This window comes from Furipterus horrens, unplaced genomic scaffold, assembly GCF_987537825.1.
Source record: "Furipterus horrens unplaced genomic scaffold, mFurHor1.1.pri manual_scaffold_2, whole genome shotgun sequence".
Lineage (NCBI taxonomy): Eukaryota > Metazoa > Chordata > Mammalia > Chiroptera > Furipteridae > Furipterus > Furipterus horrens.
In genome coordinates, this window is record NW_028327172.1 from 133,295,133 (window position 1) to 133,313,455 (window position 18,323).

At 45.6% G+C, this 18,323-nt stretch overlaps 1 protein-coding gene across 6 annotated transcripts in view; it reads left to right on the plus strand.

Annotated features, from left to right (window-relative positions):
* Positions 1-1,649: 1,649 nt before the first annotated feature.
* The window catches only part of PFKFB3 (6-phosphofructo-2-kinase/fructose-2,6-biphosphatase 3), a 74,308-nt gene continuing 57,634 nt past the window's right edge, over positions 1,650-18,323 (plus strand). For all 6 annotated transcript variants that reach the window (XM_090266477.1, XM_090266474.1, XM_090266475.1 and 3 more), the window contains exon 1: positions 1,650-1,787. In XM_090266477.1, coding sequence (XP_090122603.1) covers positions 1,772-1,787 — 16 coding nt within the window. In that variant the 5' untranslated portion in view covers positions 1,650-1,771. The remainder of the gene's footprint in view (positions 1,788-18,323) is intronic.

Below are 18,323 nucleotides of genomic sequence, written 5' to 3' on the forward strand. Positions count from 1 at the left end.
GCTATCTCCAGCTCCTCTCCCCTGCCTGGAGATGGGATAGGCTGAAAGTTCCAACCCTCTGATCATGCTTGGTCTTTCTGGCCACCACTCCCATCCTGAAGCTATCTAGTCCCTGCCCCCCCCCATCCACCCCCCCCCCCCAGCCACCAGTCCTCTCATTAGCATACAAAAAACTCATCACTCCAGAGATTTTAAGGGGTTTAGGAGCTATGTGCCAAGAACCAGCGACTGAGATCACATATATATTTTTTACTATAGAGTCCACAAAGCAGTAAAGATGTCAGCTAGGAAGAAGAAAGGCCCACCTCAAAGGGCATGTCCTCTGGCTTCACTATGACTTGCAGCTGGGCAAGTCTGAGATGTGCAGCCTTGAGCTCTTTCTCGAGCCTTAGATAAACTCTGCCTTCCATGGCAGCTAAATCCACAGAGTAAAGTGCATGTCTACTTGGCGTTTTGGTTACGGCAGGGAAAAGGGCAGAGGGAGGGGACCATCTCTTACAGCAAGGAAATCTGGGACTCTTCCTAAGTCTTTTACTTCCTGCTCATCACACAGGCTGACACCCACACTCACAGGAGCTGAAGCCTCATTGCTCACCATCTTGATCTGCCAGGCCCAGGCAACAGCATCTTTCCAGAAGGCTCTACCAGGGCTGTATCCCCAAGCCAAGGACAAGAGGTAGTAACAATTACTTCCTTTTCCCTAGGCATCTGCTCGCTTCAAAAGTGAGGAAGGAGTTTGAACTAGTACTCATAAAATATAGCAGGCTTAACAAACTGAATCTGATCAAGAAATGATTTAAAAAAAAAAAAAGCCCACTAGCTCTGACTTTTCAGCTCACTTGAATGGTTTTTCACTACACAGAACATCAGTTCTTTAAATTACAATATAAAGCAGCCCTTTTCACAGTAATTAACACTTACCTGACTGGAAGGGTGACCTGGCTTTGCAATATTTGAGCTCACCAAATAAAGCATTTTCTCAGGCACCGGGATTTACAGAAGCAAAATAAGTAGGAATGTGAGGGATAATCTTCCTCCCCTATTTCTCTAGGTTAGAGTTCCTTGAGTCCTATATTTATTATTATTAACATATTTATTGCCCTGTGTGTGAGGTAATGCTCAAAATTCCAGAGAAAGAACAGTGAACAAAAAAGAAAAAGAAAAATTTTGACAGAGGTGATGAGTGCTAGGGAGAAAAATAAAGGCCCACAGAAGAGGGAGTAGGAAGGATTTTGAATACTTTTGGGGGTGACTCCCTCCAGCCCTGATGTAATTTCAATTTAAGCTAACCAGCCATTTGGGTGGTCCCCTGTGCCTGTCCTATGCTCTTGAGGACCTAAAAATAAAAATGGAGTAAAGTTCCCCAAATCCTTCCAGGGGTGATGTCCCTGAAAAGCCCGAAGGAGTTGACCAGTGACTTATTTTCCTCCTGATCAGGATGAGCTTGGCTTCCGGTTCATTGGCATCAGGAGCAGCGGGTCGCAGCTCCGGGGGATGCTGGGGATGCTGGGCGGGCTGCTGGTGGCGCGGCCTGACGGGGAGCGCAGGGGTTAAGCGGTTTCCGCTAGGGCCGGGCCCGCCCCGCCGCGGCGCTGCTGCCTCTCTGGCTTCCTCCTGCGCGGGTGACGCGCCCGGGCTTTGCCCAAATATGTCATTTTCCCCCTCATCCTGCACCCGGCGACTACCGGTGCTCCCGAGTCGAGGGGCTGGCACTTGGACGTCACCTTGCCTTAGGGTCCTGGGCCAGCCCTGCGGAGAGCGCTCCTCCGCGATGTCCTTCAGCAAAGGTAGGCGGGGTCTCCACCCGAGAGAGCTCGGTGCGGGGCCAAGAGACCTGTGCGGGCCAGGTGCGGAACCCGCGCCCTGGGCTGCGGGCGGTGCCGAGACCGGGCGCCGCGTTGTCTTCTCGCAGCCAGCACTGCTCCTCTGTGCCCCTAACTACCCCTCGCCGGCCCCGCGTTCCAGGCTCCGGCATCGCATCGCCCCTCCCGGCCAGCGCCACCTTCCAGACCACTCGCTGGCCGACGCCACGTGCCGCAGCCGGTGCGCAGAGCGCTGGGCGAGAGTCTCGGCACTTCGAGCGCCCCCCCCCCGGTTAATGGCTCTCCGTTCAAGTTTCGAGATGCCGGTGAAACAGGGTTCTCCGGGCGGGCGATCAGGGGGTTCTGCAGTGGCGGGATCCTTACAGCGCTGGATCCCGGCTCCGCGCGGATCGCAGTCTGAGCCTACGAGGGGACCTGCGGGGCTGCGACATGGCTGGTGCGGATGGCAAAGCTGAATGAGTCCTGTTTCCTTCCTTTCCCACCTTCGATTCGTTCATTTAACCACCTGGAGCCTCAGTTTCTTCATTTGCAAAATGGGCGCTTAAATAGGGGCAGCTGTGTGGGGAACTGGTGAGACGGTGCATATAAAAGAAACACTTAGCGAGGTTAGACCGTCCTGGACTAGGAAGGTTCCCCCTGCCAACATCTTCCTCCATGTGCTGGGCATCTTGCGTGTTGCCCCCAACTTGGCCAGCCTGCAGGACCAGATGATGATGCCTCCTGGAATTTAGGCATTTCATTTTCTCTTCTGCAAGGGATGGTGGGGGTGTGTGCAAGGTCTGCCAGGGAGTCTCAGATGCTCCTGCGGTTCCTGCCTGGAAAAGGGTCGCCGTTGTATGTGGCCCCACTTTATGGGCAGGGCGATGGAGGCCCTGCTGCTCCCAAGGCACTGTAGAGCTGGGCTGGGACCCGAGTGCCCCCTCAGCTGGGAGCCTGGGGTAGGGAGGGAGACTCAAAGTTACTTTGCAGTCAGAACTATCTGACTCCTCTGTTTTTTTCTCTTTGTGTTGAGCTAGGCTTGGGCTCTGGTGACTTATTGTTACTTAAGACCTAAGGCTTCCCCACTCTCACCTGGGTACAACTGAGATGGAGAACTGAGAGAAAGCCTCAACTCTGGGGTACCTGCGACCTGGGACCATGCTGTGAGCTTTCTTCCTGCTCCACCCCACCTTTCTTGCCCTCTCTTCACTTCTCTCATAATTCAGATTGTCCAGTTAATGCTACAGTTGCTGTGACACCGTAGTGGCCTTTGTCTCTTAAACAGAGGTTGCTAAGGTGCGATTACAAGCTCCAGATTATGACGGGGGTGGCTGGCAATCCCTGTCCTGTTGGGGTTGGTGAGAAGGAAGGAAACAGCTAAGAACGGATGTTGAGCTCTCTTAGGTCCTCAGTCAGCTGATGATGTTTAAGTCCCATGGTTGTTGTCCTCAATGTCTCCATTATTCCATATATAGCATGGTCACCTTCTCTCAGGAGGTTCTCACAGAGTCCTCACCTGACCTGATTTAATTGCAGTATGGATGGTCATTTCTCCACTGAGTCGCTCACTTCCCCTGACCACTGTGTCCTTGAGGTATCTGTGGCAAACTCCTAAAAGGCCAAGATGGCTGTTTACTTGTCACAGCACTCGGGAAACCCTTATGCAGCAAGGATCAAACAACCGAGCTATTACATGATTTTTAAATATGAAGATTTCACTTTATAGCAGCATATTTTAGTAGATTATTATATCGCTCAGGACAAAATACTTACACATTGCCCACCATATTAAACTTTTTTTTTTTTTTAATCTGAATAGAACTTTGCTTCATGAAGAGGAAAATACTGTCTCTTCATTCTGTGGATGCTGATTTCTGACTCTCCCAGGGTGTGAGATACAGTTGCTGGGTTTTCTGGTGGAAACTTTGGTATAAGCCAGGGTGGAGACTCTGGAGGACTTCGAGTCTAAGGCAGAACTTCCCTATTTAGAAGCAAGCACAAATGGAAAGTACAGGGAAACAGGGTTTGTCCAATATCAGGATGAGACATCACCTGGATCTACCTGGATATAGGAAGGTCTGCCTGTGAGGGTGAGCGCAGCACCGTATTCCTGCGACTGTCACATGATGGTGATTGCAGACTCCCCCTCCCTAGGCCCCGCAGATCTCACTTTGCTCAAGTGTTTGCTTTTCTGCACACAATCTCACCATCCCTGCGCAGCAGTCCCCATTCAAGCCCTATTTTGCCAACAAAGAAACGGAGGCTCCAGGAGGTTAAATGACTTCCCGGTGTTGAAAATTATATATTTTTTGAATTTTGAACGATATGAATATATTAACTATTCAAAAAAAGCAATTTAAAAAGTAGGAAATGCGCCCTGTCTGGTGTAGCTCAGTGGATTGAGTGCCAGCCTGTGAACAGAAGAGTTGCCGATTTGAATCCCAGTCAGGGCACATGCCTGGGTTGTGGACCAGGTCCCCAGTTGGGGATGAAATGAAAATATTTTACTGTTTCTCCCCAAGCCGAGAGAAGCCAGGTGGAGGATTTCCTTCTAGCTAATCTTCTAGAACAGCGGTTCTCAACCCATAGGTCGCAACCTACAGGGGTTGCCTAAAACCATTGGAAAACACATATATAATTACATATTGTTTTTGTGATTAATCACTATGCTTTAGTTATGGTTGGGGGTCACCACAACATGAGGAACCTGTATTAAAGGGTCGCGGCGTTAGGAAGGTTGAGAACCACTGTTCTAGAAGTTTAATTAACTGCAGTTCTCTTCCCATGCTGCATTTCTGTGTCTTGACAAGTAAGACGTTGGGAGCAGCTCATTCATTCATTCATTCATTCATTCCTTTGTTCATTCTTTAGATTGAATGGCTTTCTATGAACCGGGCACACATGAAGTGCTGGGTTAATAAGACAGACTTGGCAATTCCTTCCCTGCAGTTAGACCTTTCTGCCTCTTCAGTATGGTCCACAGTGCTGTGATAATGTCAGGCAGAAGCTGTGTAGCGTGAATGGAATGACTGGTGGTGGCTGAGATTGGCCAGGGCAGCAGCTAGCAGTGACCTTCCCAGCTGGCAGGTGAGAATGAAATGTAAGTGCTGTGTTCGTGATCATGTCTTTCCTTGGCCACTTCCACGGCGATGGGTGGCTTTACTAGGGGAACAAAGTTGGATCCTTGGCCAAGGTGCTAGAAGAGGTAGGTTTTCAGATTGGTCTGAGTAAGGAGAAGGAAATGTCCCTATGTGAAACATGAAGGAAATTTGTGAGAACAGGAGGGGGCAGGAGTAAATGAGATTCTGGGAGGAAGGTCATGAACGGGGTGATTAAAGCTAGACCCTCGCTCTGAAGGATGCTGACATACTTCTTTAAAAACAGAATAACTGGTGATTTTTTTTTTCCAGGTGATTTAGGTGTGACTCTGCTCAGAGACTAGCGTCTTGACTAAATTCTTGATGTCTCTTTCAGGTTGAGAAACCTATAAAAATGTCCTTAGAGAGTTGTGCCCCAAGTATTCTTGCATATCCTACCTTCGGAAAGGACAGGAGACTAATGGGTTGAGGTTCTAATAGTAAATAACAATAGATACCAAACTAATACTTACTGAGCACCTTCCAAGTCCTTGATGCTGTGCTAAGTGCCATATATGTGTTCATTTCTCCTCACAACTACTGTCTGAGGTGCCTGATGTCATTATTTCCATTGTAAAGGTAAAGAAAGGAAGGGTTAGAAAGGTTGTGTACCTTGTCAATTCCCTCATCAAACTGGGTGCTAAACGGAGCTGGGACTTTGATGTCTGTATTCTGCCTTTCTAGCACAGACCTCATGATAGGACAGGACAGGATATGATGTGATGTGATATGATATGATATGATATGATATACATTAGGCAGAAACCGTATAATATGATATCTCTCATTATGAGCCAACAACTTCTTTCACATTAGCATCAAGTAGAGAGACAGAGTTAGATGCTAGACTCATCTGAATCTTTGAGAGATGTATGCAGACAGACCCAGATGGGCTTGTACATGAAAACAGCTGGCGTCCGCCTCTCCTGAGGTGACTCGGGACGCTGCTGTCAGCTGCTGAGTGCATAGCTCCTATTGGGAGTTGTGGAGGTGACAATAGGACAGCCAAGTGTCATACCACAGCTGCACAGTGGGCTGATGATCCCCTTGCTGGTCACAAGGTTCCAGGGTTTCCCAGAGAACGTAGGGAAAAACAAGTTATGCCATCATAGGGGAAGCAACACCTTTGAAGTTCCTGCAGGTCAGCTTCTTGCAACAGGAACTCAATCACAGATAGATCAGCATTTTTGGACCATAAACCAAGACCTCTCTTTCTATTCTCTCTCCAGTGGGAGTGCAAAGAGCAGATCCTGAAAAGACACTGTCTGGGAGGACCTGGGCTGGTCCTTCACCCTTTCCTTCCTTTCCTGAGCATGTATGCTATGCAGGGCACCATCCTCTGCTCTGGGCAGGCTATGTTCTGGGGCACTCTCTCCTCCCTTGGGACCCACCAGCTTACTGGATGAGAACAGGTCTCCCGGGCCTTTTCAGAGCTCTGCCCTGACACTACTGTGGCATGTTCCCCAAGGAAGGGGACTGAAGGACACTGGCTTTGGCTCAGTGTCTGATTGCGACCTTCTATCTCCAGGTTTCCCCTCTGTGTTTTATCTTGTGAATTCTCAGCTGACAGTGTCTTTGCAGGCCTTTCATCATTGAGCTATGCCCTTCTAACGTTTTCCTGTTAATCCTTAAAGTGCATTCTCTGCTGTGGTCAGGTGTGTTCCTCAGCATCCAATAGTGGCTAACCTAAGGCTACCCTGTGCTTTTGTAACCTGTTGCTTCCCTCTGACATCCTCTCCTTTTCTTGGACCCAGCTGCACCCTCCCAAATGCTACATTCACACATGCATGTGCATGTGCCGGTGCTCATATACATGTGCATGCGTCTCATCATTCTTTATGGCCCTCCTGGCTCAAGTACAAGTCTTCTCTGCCCCCTTTTCTATCTATTCTATGGAGATGGGACTTTTGCAGGTATGTCCTGTCCCATAACCAGAGTTTCAAGCTTGTCTTCAAACATGCTTCCTAGATGCTTGTCAGCTGCCTCGGGGAGGGTCTGTATATCATAGGGCCATGTGCTTCATAAATACTTGTGCTTTGTTGATTTGTCAAAAATTCCAATTTCCTCTGGAATAGGTAGTTGCAGAGTCAAATTAAGATAATCAGAAACCATAATCACTGAAAGATTATGGTCCTCTCCCCACATATAAATTTAAAATAAAGACAATAGCAAGCCATAAATGTAAGCAAGGTGGATACATTTCTTATTTTTACTTTGGTCACCGTGTTGGTACTTTTGGGAACTATAAAGTTCTGAACAACATTAACAATATCAACAGGTCCTGTGAGCATAAGATATAGTCTGCATATTGGTTAATTCAGATCCAGGGGCTCACACAGGTGAGAGCTAAAAATACCAGTAGATCTTTGAAGTGCCCAAGCATCTATCACATTCTTATATCCCCTGAAGTGAATTTGAGTCTCTCCTCTTAACTTCACAGGCCATTGAGACCTTCCTGAGCGTAGGGTCTGGGTCTTCATCTTTGTCCCAGCACCTGGCCTTTCTCTTTCCTCCATAACTGTAGCCAATCCCCAGGAGGTATAGGAAACCGCACCTTGGGAGTGTAAAGAAGGCTGGTCTTCCCATCCTTCCCAATTGTTGTATTTATGATGAAAGCTGGATAAAATGAATAAGGGGGTCAAAGAGGGTCACAAAACGGCATTTGTCGGGGGGGGGGGCAGGTGCAGAGGCAGTGGGGCAGAGGAAGGAAGGCGTGCCCCCAGCCCTCACCCCTGCCTGCTGTTCTGTAGGAGTTGTGGTCTGATATAATGTAAGAGTCCAGGTCTTCTATAACTTCAGCTGATCCCCCAATATGGTGGCTTCCAGGTGACTACATGTGAGACAACTCACTCATTCTGCAGGAATGTGGCCTTGTTTACAGATCAGTTAGTTTCTTAAGTATTTATTAATCCTTTGCCAGGACAGTTCTGAGAGCAGCCCTGGCAGATACTCACAGGCAGTAGAAGTGGTGATACGGAAAGCTGGATGAAGCCTGTGAGGTGTGGCAGGACACACCTCTAGTTAGGAATGAAATGTGTAGAAAACACTAGCCTGGGAGCTCAGAGTCTAGGTAGTGACAGGTCCATCTGTGTCAATAATTGGTTGGGTGATCTCAAGTAAGCTGCTTCAGGGCACTTGGCCTCAGCCATCTGTAAAAGAAAAGGTTGAACTGAGATTCCATCCAACTCTGACTCAGAGATCTATGCTTCCCAGTTGCTTGGATGCTTGTGGCAACACACAGGGAAGTGTCCCAAGCTTCTAGGCTAAGGTGGCAGCAGGCCAACTTAGGAAGAAGGGATTCCCTCTGTGCTTTGTCCTGGAACCCTGGCCTGCTCTCTCCCAGCATCTCCAGGCGAGAGGCTAAGTTTCAGGCAAGTAGCAAATGGAGAAGTCAGGGTCCTACCTTCTCTGGTCTCTGCTCCTGCAGCTTCGATTTCAGGACTGAAATTTGTGCCAAAAGGAAGTTGGTGTTGGAGTCTACCTTCTGTGGATTCACATGATACCTCTTTCCTATTAAGCCAGTCTGGAAGTCTGTCTCTGATGTTAGGCTGTCATAATCAGGTCTGCATTTCCTTTACCTAGCTCCAGGGCTAAGAACTCTGCTATCCTTCCCAGAGACTAAAGTAATCATTAGTAGCAGGTCCTCCCAGGAAGAACCTCAAGAAAGAGTGACTGTAATACACTTTCACAGAAGGTCAGGGGAAGAGATTTAATTAACTTATTTCACAAATCAGGAGCCCTATGTGTTCAATTGTAAGCAACTTGGAAAATGCAAAACACTATGAAAAAGCACAAAAATTGCTCATCATTTCATGACTTGCAGAGGAATAGTTTTACTGTTTCCTCATGGTGATTAGGCCAGTGGCGGGGACAACAGTAAGAGGGGAGGAGTGGCCCCACTTCTTGTTGGCTCCAAACAGCACCTATGGCTCCTGGCGGCATCTTGTGTCCAGGGACTTGAGCAAGTGGTGCCTGGCCTCGGGGGAAGTTTGAGGAACAAACGAGTTTGTGGCTGTCCTGCTTCATTCACAAGCAGTCCTTTCGAATGTTGCTCCGGAAAGCATCTGGTTTGACAGTTCAGCAAGTGTACTTCCCCTGCCCAGTGTTAGCTGTTAGTTTGTCAGAAAGAGAGGCTTCCTCCTCACTGTGTCATCGGCTAGATTAAAAACAAGCAGGTGTTATGGAGGTGTGGACCTTGCCCTTGCTTTCCTCCCTTGATGTGCAGGGTGCAGAGGTGTGCTAGATCTTTGAGGAAATAACTATGTTTTTTCTTAGGCCTGAGTTTCTTTGGTGTTTTGCTTATCTGCTTGATGTAATGAATTCCAGCAATCATATTCAGGAAGTCCTCCCTACGGCTGCTGAAGTCAGGAAGCTTGAGGATGTAGGCCAGTCCAGTCACAAGGCAGAGCAAGGTTTCATCAGTCAGTGGATGGTGAGCAGGGGCTTTGAGAGGTGCCCCAAAGGAAGTGTGGGCTTTGAAGCAGGAGGAGGGAAAGAGAAGATCCTGGCTATGAGAAAGATGAATTTTGATGCAGATAGACTCTAGGGAAAGCCTGCCCATCAGCACCATGGTCACCTGAATCTTAGTGGGGCCAGATGCTGGCCTGGAATAATGGGTACAGAACTACCGATTCTCCAAGAACAAAAGAACAAAACCAGATATCCGTGGCTTTTATGCCTGGCCACACATTTGAGTTAACTGGAGAGTTTTTTAAAAATTCTGATGTACCAGAAAGTCAGACTTAATAGTTCTGGATTGAGGACTGGACAGAAATATTTAAGAAATAGTACTTATCCTTAGAGTATAAGGTATATCCTAACATTTTTAGTCTATTCCATTTCATTAGAAAAAATTCTGAGCTGCTGTGTCTGTGGAGTAACTCATTTTCTGTCTCACTGCTTCACTAATGAACTCACATTCACTTAAATTCTGGTCTGATTCCAATAAATTGATTTCCAGGCCACTAATGGGGACTAAGCCACAATCTTGAAAATGCTATTCTAGTGCAACAGCTCCTATTGCAGATGCCAGGAAGCTGTCAGCTATATTTCCCAGACTCCCTTGCAGCTAAGGTTTCAGGTGTGAGTTAGAATCTCCAACAAGATGTGGGTAGTCCTGCTTTAGACTTCTGCAGTCAGGCACTGGAGGTGGACAACCTTTCTGTGGGGGTTCCCTGAGCCAGGCAGCTATGGAAGGAAGCAGTGAATCAGGATGAAAGATGGGGGCCCTGCAACAACCAGCAAGGGCCACATTTTTCTGGGGGCATTCATAAAATAAATATTATGAGAACACTAAGAAAAGGAGGGTTATAGACTTGGTAACTGAGGAAATTTGGTAGAAAAGGCAAGAAATACATTTGGAAGTTGGCTCCATCTGCCTACTGGTACCTGCCCTGGCCTGTGATGTTACTTTAGTCGCTTCCATGAGTCCTTGAATCATGTGGCAGTTGTTCAATGCCTAGTAGACCAGATGTGGGTGACATGCTGAGGGTGCAGCCTCAAACAAAGCAGACAGAAACTCCTGTCTTCTTGGAGCTTATATTCTAATGAGGGCAGATGGGCAAGAAACAGATAAATGAGAAAGAACAGATGTGCCTGAGGGGTACAAGTGCTGTGAAGAAAAGTCAAGCAAGGAAGAAGAAATAGAGTGGAAGTGAAGGCAGGGACATTTAAAAAAACGATTTGAAGAGAGAGAAAGAGAGAAAGGAAAAGTAAGAGAGAAACATCGATTTGTTGTTCCACTTACTTATGCACTCATTCTTTGACTCTTATATGTGCCCTGACCAGGGATCAACCCCACAACCTTGCCGTATCAGGACAGTGCTCTAACAAACTGAGCTACCCAGCCAGGGCTGAGGCAGGGGCCTTTGAAACAGGGTGGTTACTGAGAAGTGACCCACAGAAGAGAGTGAGGAGTGGGCTGTGTAACATCTTTTTTCTTTATTTTTTCTTTTCTTTTCCCCCCATGTGACACCTTAGGCGAGAGCTCCAGCAGGGAGCAGTGTAGGCGCAGAGATGGGGTGGGGGGGGGGCTCCTTGTGTTCAGTACTGGAGGCCACTGAGGCTGGAGCTGTGTGAGTGTTGGGCAAGTTCAGAAAGGCAGGGGGTGGGTCATGGAGATCAAGGCCACTGCAAGGCCTTGGCCTGTTACTCAGAGTGGGACAGGAAGCCCTCAGCGGGTTTTAGCAGAGGTTTGGAATTAATATCTCACACACACACACACACATGCACACACACACACACACAGTAGGTGGCTGCTTTCCTGAGAATAGCTTGTAGGGTGATGAGGGCCAAGCAGGGAGACCAGGTCTATTGAGGAACAGTGATTCTGGCTTAGGTCAGGGTGGTGGAGGGCAGGCAGGTGATTGTAAGTGATTGGATTCTGAATATATTTAGGAGGCAGAGAAGGCACGATTTGTCGATGGATTGGATGTGGGGCGAGAAGAAGAGTGAGTTGTGGATCAGTCCTCATTGCATTCTAGGTGACTTGTAGAGATGCTACTGAGAGCACTGACTGTTTTTCACAGCTATACCCACAGCAGAGGTGGAGGTTACTGTGAGTTCAGTGCAGCTCTGTGGCTGTGCTGAGTAACTACAAGACTAGAAACAGATTTTCCTGAGGTTCAGTTTCTGTCCATGGGTCAAAAGGATTGGAACTCAGCAAACAGCCTTCTAGAAAGATCCATTATGCTCTTTGCCAGTGGCCTGACAGACCCTTCTTTTAGGTAGAAACTGGCTTTCAAAATCAGGATTGATGATTATTATTATCACACCTAGGGGATTTGTAAAGTTTTGATGTGGTTTACATATGCATACTGAGCACGGGTATTTTCCAAACATTTGGTAGTTTTTCCACGATGCCAATGTTTCTATGTCAGTAGTACCTAATTAGCAGTGAAATTTCTTTCTGTTCCTCAGTTTCCTTAAACTGTGAAAAGGTCGATTGTGGGGGACAGGGAAAAACCTGCTCCAGGAAGGCTTTCTGAACAAACTCAGACCAGCCACCAGCTGACCAAGTTAGCCTCCAAATAGGGCAACCAGCTCAATCTGGTTTGCCTGGAATTTCCCCGTTTTAGCATGGGAAATCAGGTGACCCAGCAACCTCTTCAGTCACGGGCAAACCAGGATGGTCAGTCACCCTATCTACCTCCAACCAAGTCCTGAGCCATGGGCTTGATGAAAGCTAGATGACCTCATTTTAGAGAAATGGATTTTAAAACCTCATTCATGTTTGAATAACACAAAGAATCCAATTTAATTTTATGGCCCTGGGCTACAGACTTGAAACTATGGATGATATGTTTCAAAGCAGTTCTGTCAACGAATGTATTAGGATATCAAAACAAGAGTTATTTTATCATCATCGTACTGCCTCTTAATAACAACAAAGGAATCTGAATCTGCAAATTGCCTGGTTTCTGTGTGAAAAAATCTGCAACTTGAATGTCAGCCCTTTATAATAAAAATTAGTCAGTTAGCATCCACTTTACCATGAATCATGTTTGCTGTTGTTACATCATTTCCCAGATAAAAATGGAGAACAAAAAATGGAATCCACTTAAAGCTAAAATTATGTTTTGTGCAAATCCTGAATTATATAAAAGCTTCTGCTTCATTCAAAAGCTATTTGAATGAAGCAAAAGGTCATGTTGTTACTACTGCTTAATAGGAAATTCATTTCTTAACCTTACAAAACTTGAAAAAATTTATTTTGAGATGCATACCAATAAGTAATATATAGGATGATAGTAAAATCATAGTCCATTCTACAGAAGAACCAACTATACTGAGCAAGAAGATAATCCTTTTCTCTCTGTGGCTGTGTTCCTCTCGCTGGCTTCTGTTAAAAATAACTGAATGACTAGTAAAGCCTTTTTAAAAGCAGGTAGTGTGTAACATAAGGAAATAAAGAAATTTAACCTGTTCAGTGAGTAACCAGGAAAATGGAGATGGAGACTACAGTGGCAGACACAGTTTTAGCCCTGTTTGTTTGGTAGACGTGAGAAAGCTTGACAGCTTTAAGTGTTGGAGAGACTGTGGATCAGAAGGGTCTCTGGTACATGGTGGTGGGCGTGTAAATTGGCACAAATGCCTTGGAAAGAGTTTGGAATTACCTTGTAAAGTTGAAATTCACATACCCTATGTCATTCCAAGGTTTGTCACTGAGAGAAACTCATGCTCAGGTGATGTTCACAGCAGCACACTAATAGGACCACTTTTAAACAACCAAATGCACATAGACAGGAGAAGAATGAATTAGTTCTTGGTATAATCAATAATGGAATGTTATACAACAGTTCTGAAGGAGTTTCACTCTGATAGACAGCTACGTTCAATATTGCTAATGACTATTTTAAAACATTGCAAAAATATTAGATACAGTTAAAATACTTTTTATAAAATTAATTCACCTAAAACTAAACAATATGGTTTTAAGGAATAAATAGATAATGAAATGGTATTTCTTTTATAAATATTCAGACTTGTCCCTTGAATTTCAGATGTATTTTATTTGTGTATCTACAAAACATACCAACTTCGACTTATGTATGCTTGATGACTCAGAATTATAGTCTTCTTGGGCTGGTGAACACGTAATGCAATATACAGATGATGTATTCTAGAATTGTACACCTGAAACCTATATAATTTTATTAACCAATGTTACCACAATAAATTCAATAAAAATTTTAAAAAACAAAGAATTTTTATAGACTTCTGATCCACTGGGCATTAATTGTATGCTAGGAAAGTCATTTTTTGTGTAAAGGCAATGAGGGACTGTTGCCTAGGGGTATTCCATTTCTGTTTCTCTCTCCTTTTAAAATCTTTCTGATACTTTCTTTTTTTATTGTATTTTTTTCCATTACATTTAGTCTCCTTATACCCCACTCCCCACCCCCACAATCACCAATGTCAAGCCCTCAGAAAAGTTGCAAGAATGGCATAGGGGACAATCTATATAGCCTAGATTCACCAGTTGTTGCATTTATTTAGTTAGTTAGTTGTTGGCATTTTACCAGATTATTTTCTCACCTGGTTTTGTAGATATTGAATTATTTGAGAATTAGTTGCAGACATCATGACACTTTATCCCTAAATATATCAACATGTTTCTTCCAAGAACAAGATCATTCTTTTACATGATCACAATACAATTCTCATCTTAGTTGGAAATTTAACATGAATATAATAAGACTGTTATCTAGTTACAAGTCCATCAAATTTCTTCTATTATCTCAACAATGTCTTTTTAAAGATTTTTTTTTTCCTTTTTGTATCTAGGATCCAATCAAGTATCACACATTTAGGTGTTGTATCTCCCAGCCTTATTTAGTCTCTTTTTAAAAATTTTTATTTATTGAGTTGAGAAAGAGAAAAAGAAGTGGATCTGTTGTTCCACTCATTTATGCATTCATTGGTTGCTCCTTGTATGTGCCCTGACCGGGGATGGAACCCGCAATGTTGGTGTAGCAGGAGAGAGAGAGAAAGAGAGAGACACACACACACACACACACACACACACACGGGGATGGAACCCGCAATGTTGGTGTAGCAGGAGAGAGAGAGAAAGAGACACACACACACACACACACACGGGGATGGAACCCGCAATGTTGGTGTAGCAGGAGAGAGAGAGAAAGAGACACACACACACACACACACACACACACACACACACACGGGGATGGAACCTGCAATGTTGGTGTAGCAGGAGAGAGAGAGAAAGAGAGAGAGACACACACACACACACACACACACACAGGGATGGAACCCGCAATGTTGGTGTAGCAGGAGAGAGAGAGAAAGACACACACACACACACACATACACACACAGGGATGGAACCCGCGATGTTGGTGTAGCAGAGAAAGACACACACACACACACACACACACACACACACACACACAGTGTTGTTATTCCACTTATACATTTATTGGTTGATTTTTGTATGTGACCTGACCAGGGATCAAAACTGAAATCTTGGCTTATCAGGAAGACGCTCTTAACAACCTGAGCTACCCAGCCAGGGCTAGTCTTAATCTTATTTTAATAATGTTGATATTTTTGAAGATCCAGCCCCCCTCCAAGAAAGCTCCTCATTTGGAATTGCCTGATTGTTACCTTATTAGATTCAGGTCAAACATTTTTGGCAGGACAAATAGCATAGATGATGTGTGTCCTTCCTACTGCCGTCATATCAACAGACTAAGGCAGTGTTTTTTAATCTTTTTCACCTCATGGCACACGTAAACTACTAAAATTCTTCACACACCAAAAAAAAAAATTTTTTTTTTGCCAATCTGACAAAAATAGGCATAATTTTTATTCATTTTACATGGACAGCTATTGTTGTGTTGGCTGTTGTCATTTTTTTAATTTGACAATCTAAGGGAAAAGAGGTCAGTGCCCTAAATTGTGAGGTACTGCATATTATAAGAAGTCTTATGGCATAGCAGTGTGCCCTGGCACACCAGTTGAAAATCACTGTACGAGGGTCAGTTTGTCCTTTTAATCGTGATATAAATAACTGGTCATTTGTTTGTGTCATTTGTAAAGGTAACTTTTCCGTCTTTGTAATAAAAACTTCTCTTTGGTGGACCTTTTGGGAATCACGCTCATGTGAATAAAATGTCCTGTTCCCAATAATCCTTTACTCACTGGTTTTAGCACGTAATTTTGATTCTTGACTGAAACATTGTTATGGTGGCTAAAAAATGGCCACTCACTTATTCTGTCATTCTTTCAACATTCATTACTTGGCATTCTTTTGTAAAGAAGAGGCTTTTCCGCCATGGCTGGTGTGTTTCAGTGGATTGAGTACCTGCTAACTGAAAGGTTGCTGGTTTGATTCTCATTCAGGGCACATGCCTGGGTTGTGGGCTGGCTTCCCAGTTGGGGGCAGGCGAGAGGCAACCAATTCAAGTATCTCTTGCATATTGATTTTTCTCTCCCTCTCTTTCTCCCTCCCTTCCTCTTTCTCTAAAACTAAATAAATAAAATCTTTAAAAAGAGAGACTTTCCTTCCTAACCTCCCCTTTTAGCGAGAGTATTTGTATGGATTCAGGGATTTTATAAATTATTGTGTGTGTCCATTGCTGACATTATTCATTTTGATGCTTGAATTGTCCCAAATTTGGCTGATTTCCAGCTGGCTGCCATGTCCTTTTGACACATCATCATTGGTTTTTGAACTCTTCCTTACAGTCTGCCACAACCAGATGATGAAGGCTCAGCCTTGGGGTCAGGCACTTCCCCAAGGAGCCCTGATGACCTTTAGTGAAGAATGATAGAAACCAAGATCTGGGTTCTGGTGTGCTTCTTGCTGCCTGGGTTACTAGGGTCTTTTCAATGGGCAGAGCTAGGAAACAGACTTTTTAAAACTCATAAATTCTTAGTGCTCTCTCTTATTCTAGTCCAATACCAGAAAGTTCGCCCCTTCCTCCCCTATTCCATAGTTGTATCTTCCATTTGCTTTTTATATTTTTCCAGGGATTTTTTTTTAAATCTTGAATCTCCTTTACTCCTGGTATTATTAATTAGGAAGATAAAATCTTCAAGATTAATACCTAATTCTCCATGAGCAATGACATTGAGGACACCCTAAATTCAGCACTGAGGGCTACTATCAAATCTCTTGGGACTTAAAAAAAGTCTTTACAGACCAGACAGTCTGGAATATTCTATGCTCTTTCCATATAGTCCAGTCATTTCACAATTAATATATATTACTTTTTAAATAACAAATATAGGGGCGAGGAGGGCGGCGGCGCTGAGGGGAGGAGACAAAATAAATAAATAAATAAATAACAAATATAAATGTTAAAGTAAAAAGTCCCCCCATATAGATTGGATATGAACACTTTGGTGTTGTATGTTGTATAACACCAAGTATACATCCTATATATTGTAGGACAGGAAAAATAATTTTTCTTCTGTCCTTCTAGGTTGACTGAGACACCCCACCTTCAATAAAAAAAATTTAACAGGAGGAAAAAAAAACAATTTTAATTATGTATATACATACATTCAGGAGCCCCACGAAAATAAGAGACTCAAAAGGCTGTCAGGTAATTGAGGCTATGGTACCACCATCCTGAGCTAAAGAAAGGGACAGGGTCCTGGGGCTTCAAAAGAAAATTCATAGGAAGGTAAGAAGAGGAAATGTATGGTAAACAAAGCTTGCCCTGCCGTACAGAAGTCTCTCGATTGCAGTGATCTCCGGTCATTGGTAATAGCTTTTTCCTGGTACAGGCTCCCTTTCTAATGTCAATTTCCCTTGCGAAACGGTAGCTTCTGTTTTCAGAGCTTCTCCTGTTGTCTACAGTTCCTCAAGAATAAAAATCCTAAAATAATCCTTATGTCAAAGAGGCATATTTGGGGATGGCATATTCTCGTATCCTTCCATGTACCTCCTGGGAACCAGAGGTTGTGGGGACAGAGATGATCAAGGACCCAGAGATGAGGGAGAGAGGCAGAGGGAAGGACTCTGCGGGCCTCTCTCTAGGCTGGGTGGGGTGGGGTGGGGTGGGCCAGCCCAGCTATTCACGCCCTGCTTTCGGATGCCCTGCTTCAACGCGGCCCCCGCCAACCTTCAGGCAGGTCCGGGTACCAGAGGTCGCCTGTCAGGAGGGGAGCGTGGGGCAGGAGCCACCTCGCGGCCGGGGATGGGGGCTTGGGGAGAGTAGGGGGTGAGGGTGGGGGAAGGCACTGGGCCAGCCGACCCATCTCTCCCTCACGCCTGTTAACCCCGGGCGTGCAAACCAGCAGAGATCGGCCGGCCGACCCGGAAAGGTCAGTTAGGGACTCGGGACACAGCCGCGAGGGGCAGGAAGGGAAAGGGCCGGCCCCAGCGGGGCAGGGCCAGGCAGTGGACGGGCACGTGGATTGGCTGCAGGCGCAGTGTGCCAGCCGATCAGAGCACACCCCACCCCGCCTCGCGGCGCTGCACGCGGAGTTCACGTGTTGCTGCCCCTTCCTGCCTGCGCCGCCGGGTTCCGCACGTGGGTGTGGCGTGCACCCGGCTCTCTCTGGACCCTGGTAGAGGCTGCGTGCGGGTGTGCTTCCCATTCCTGTAAACTTTTCGTTTTCCTGGCCAAGGTTTCTCCCAGCCCCGTTCTCCGAGAAGCCCTGGGAGCGGCCGTGCTTTGTAAATCGCCAGAGGAAATAGGTCGGCAGGTGATTAGCAGAATCCAGGGTTGGGTGGGGCTGGGGCTGGCGGACTGATGAAGAGGAAAGAGATACAGAGAGGCGTTAAATAAAAGTTATGCTCGTGGGACATTGCATAAGGGCGTGCAGTGTTTTTATCTTCAGGGAGCAAACAGTGTGAGTGCGCCACGCTGCTTTTTCCTGCTTGGCAGAAACACGTACCAAATCCGCC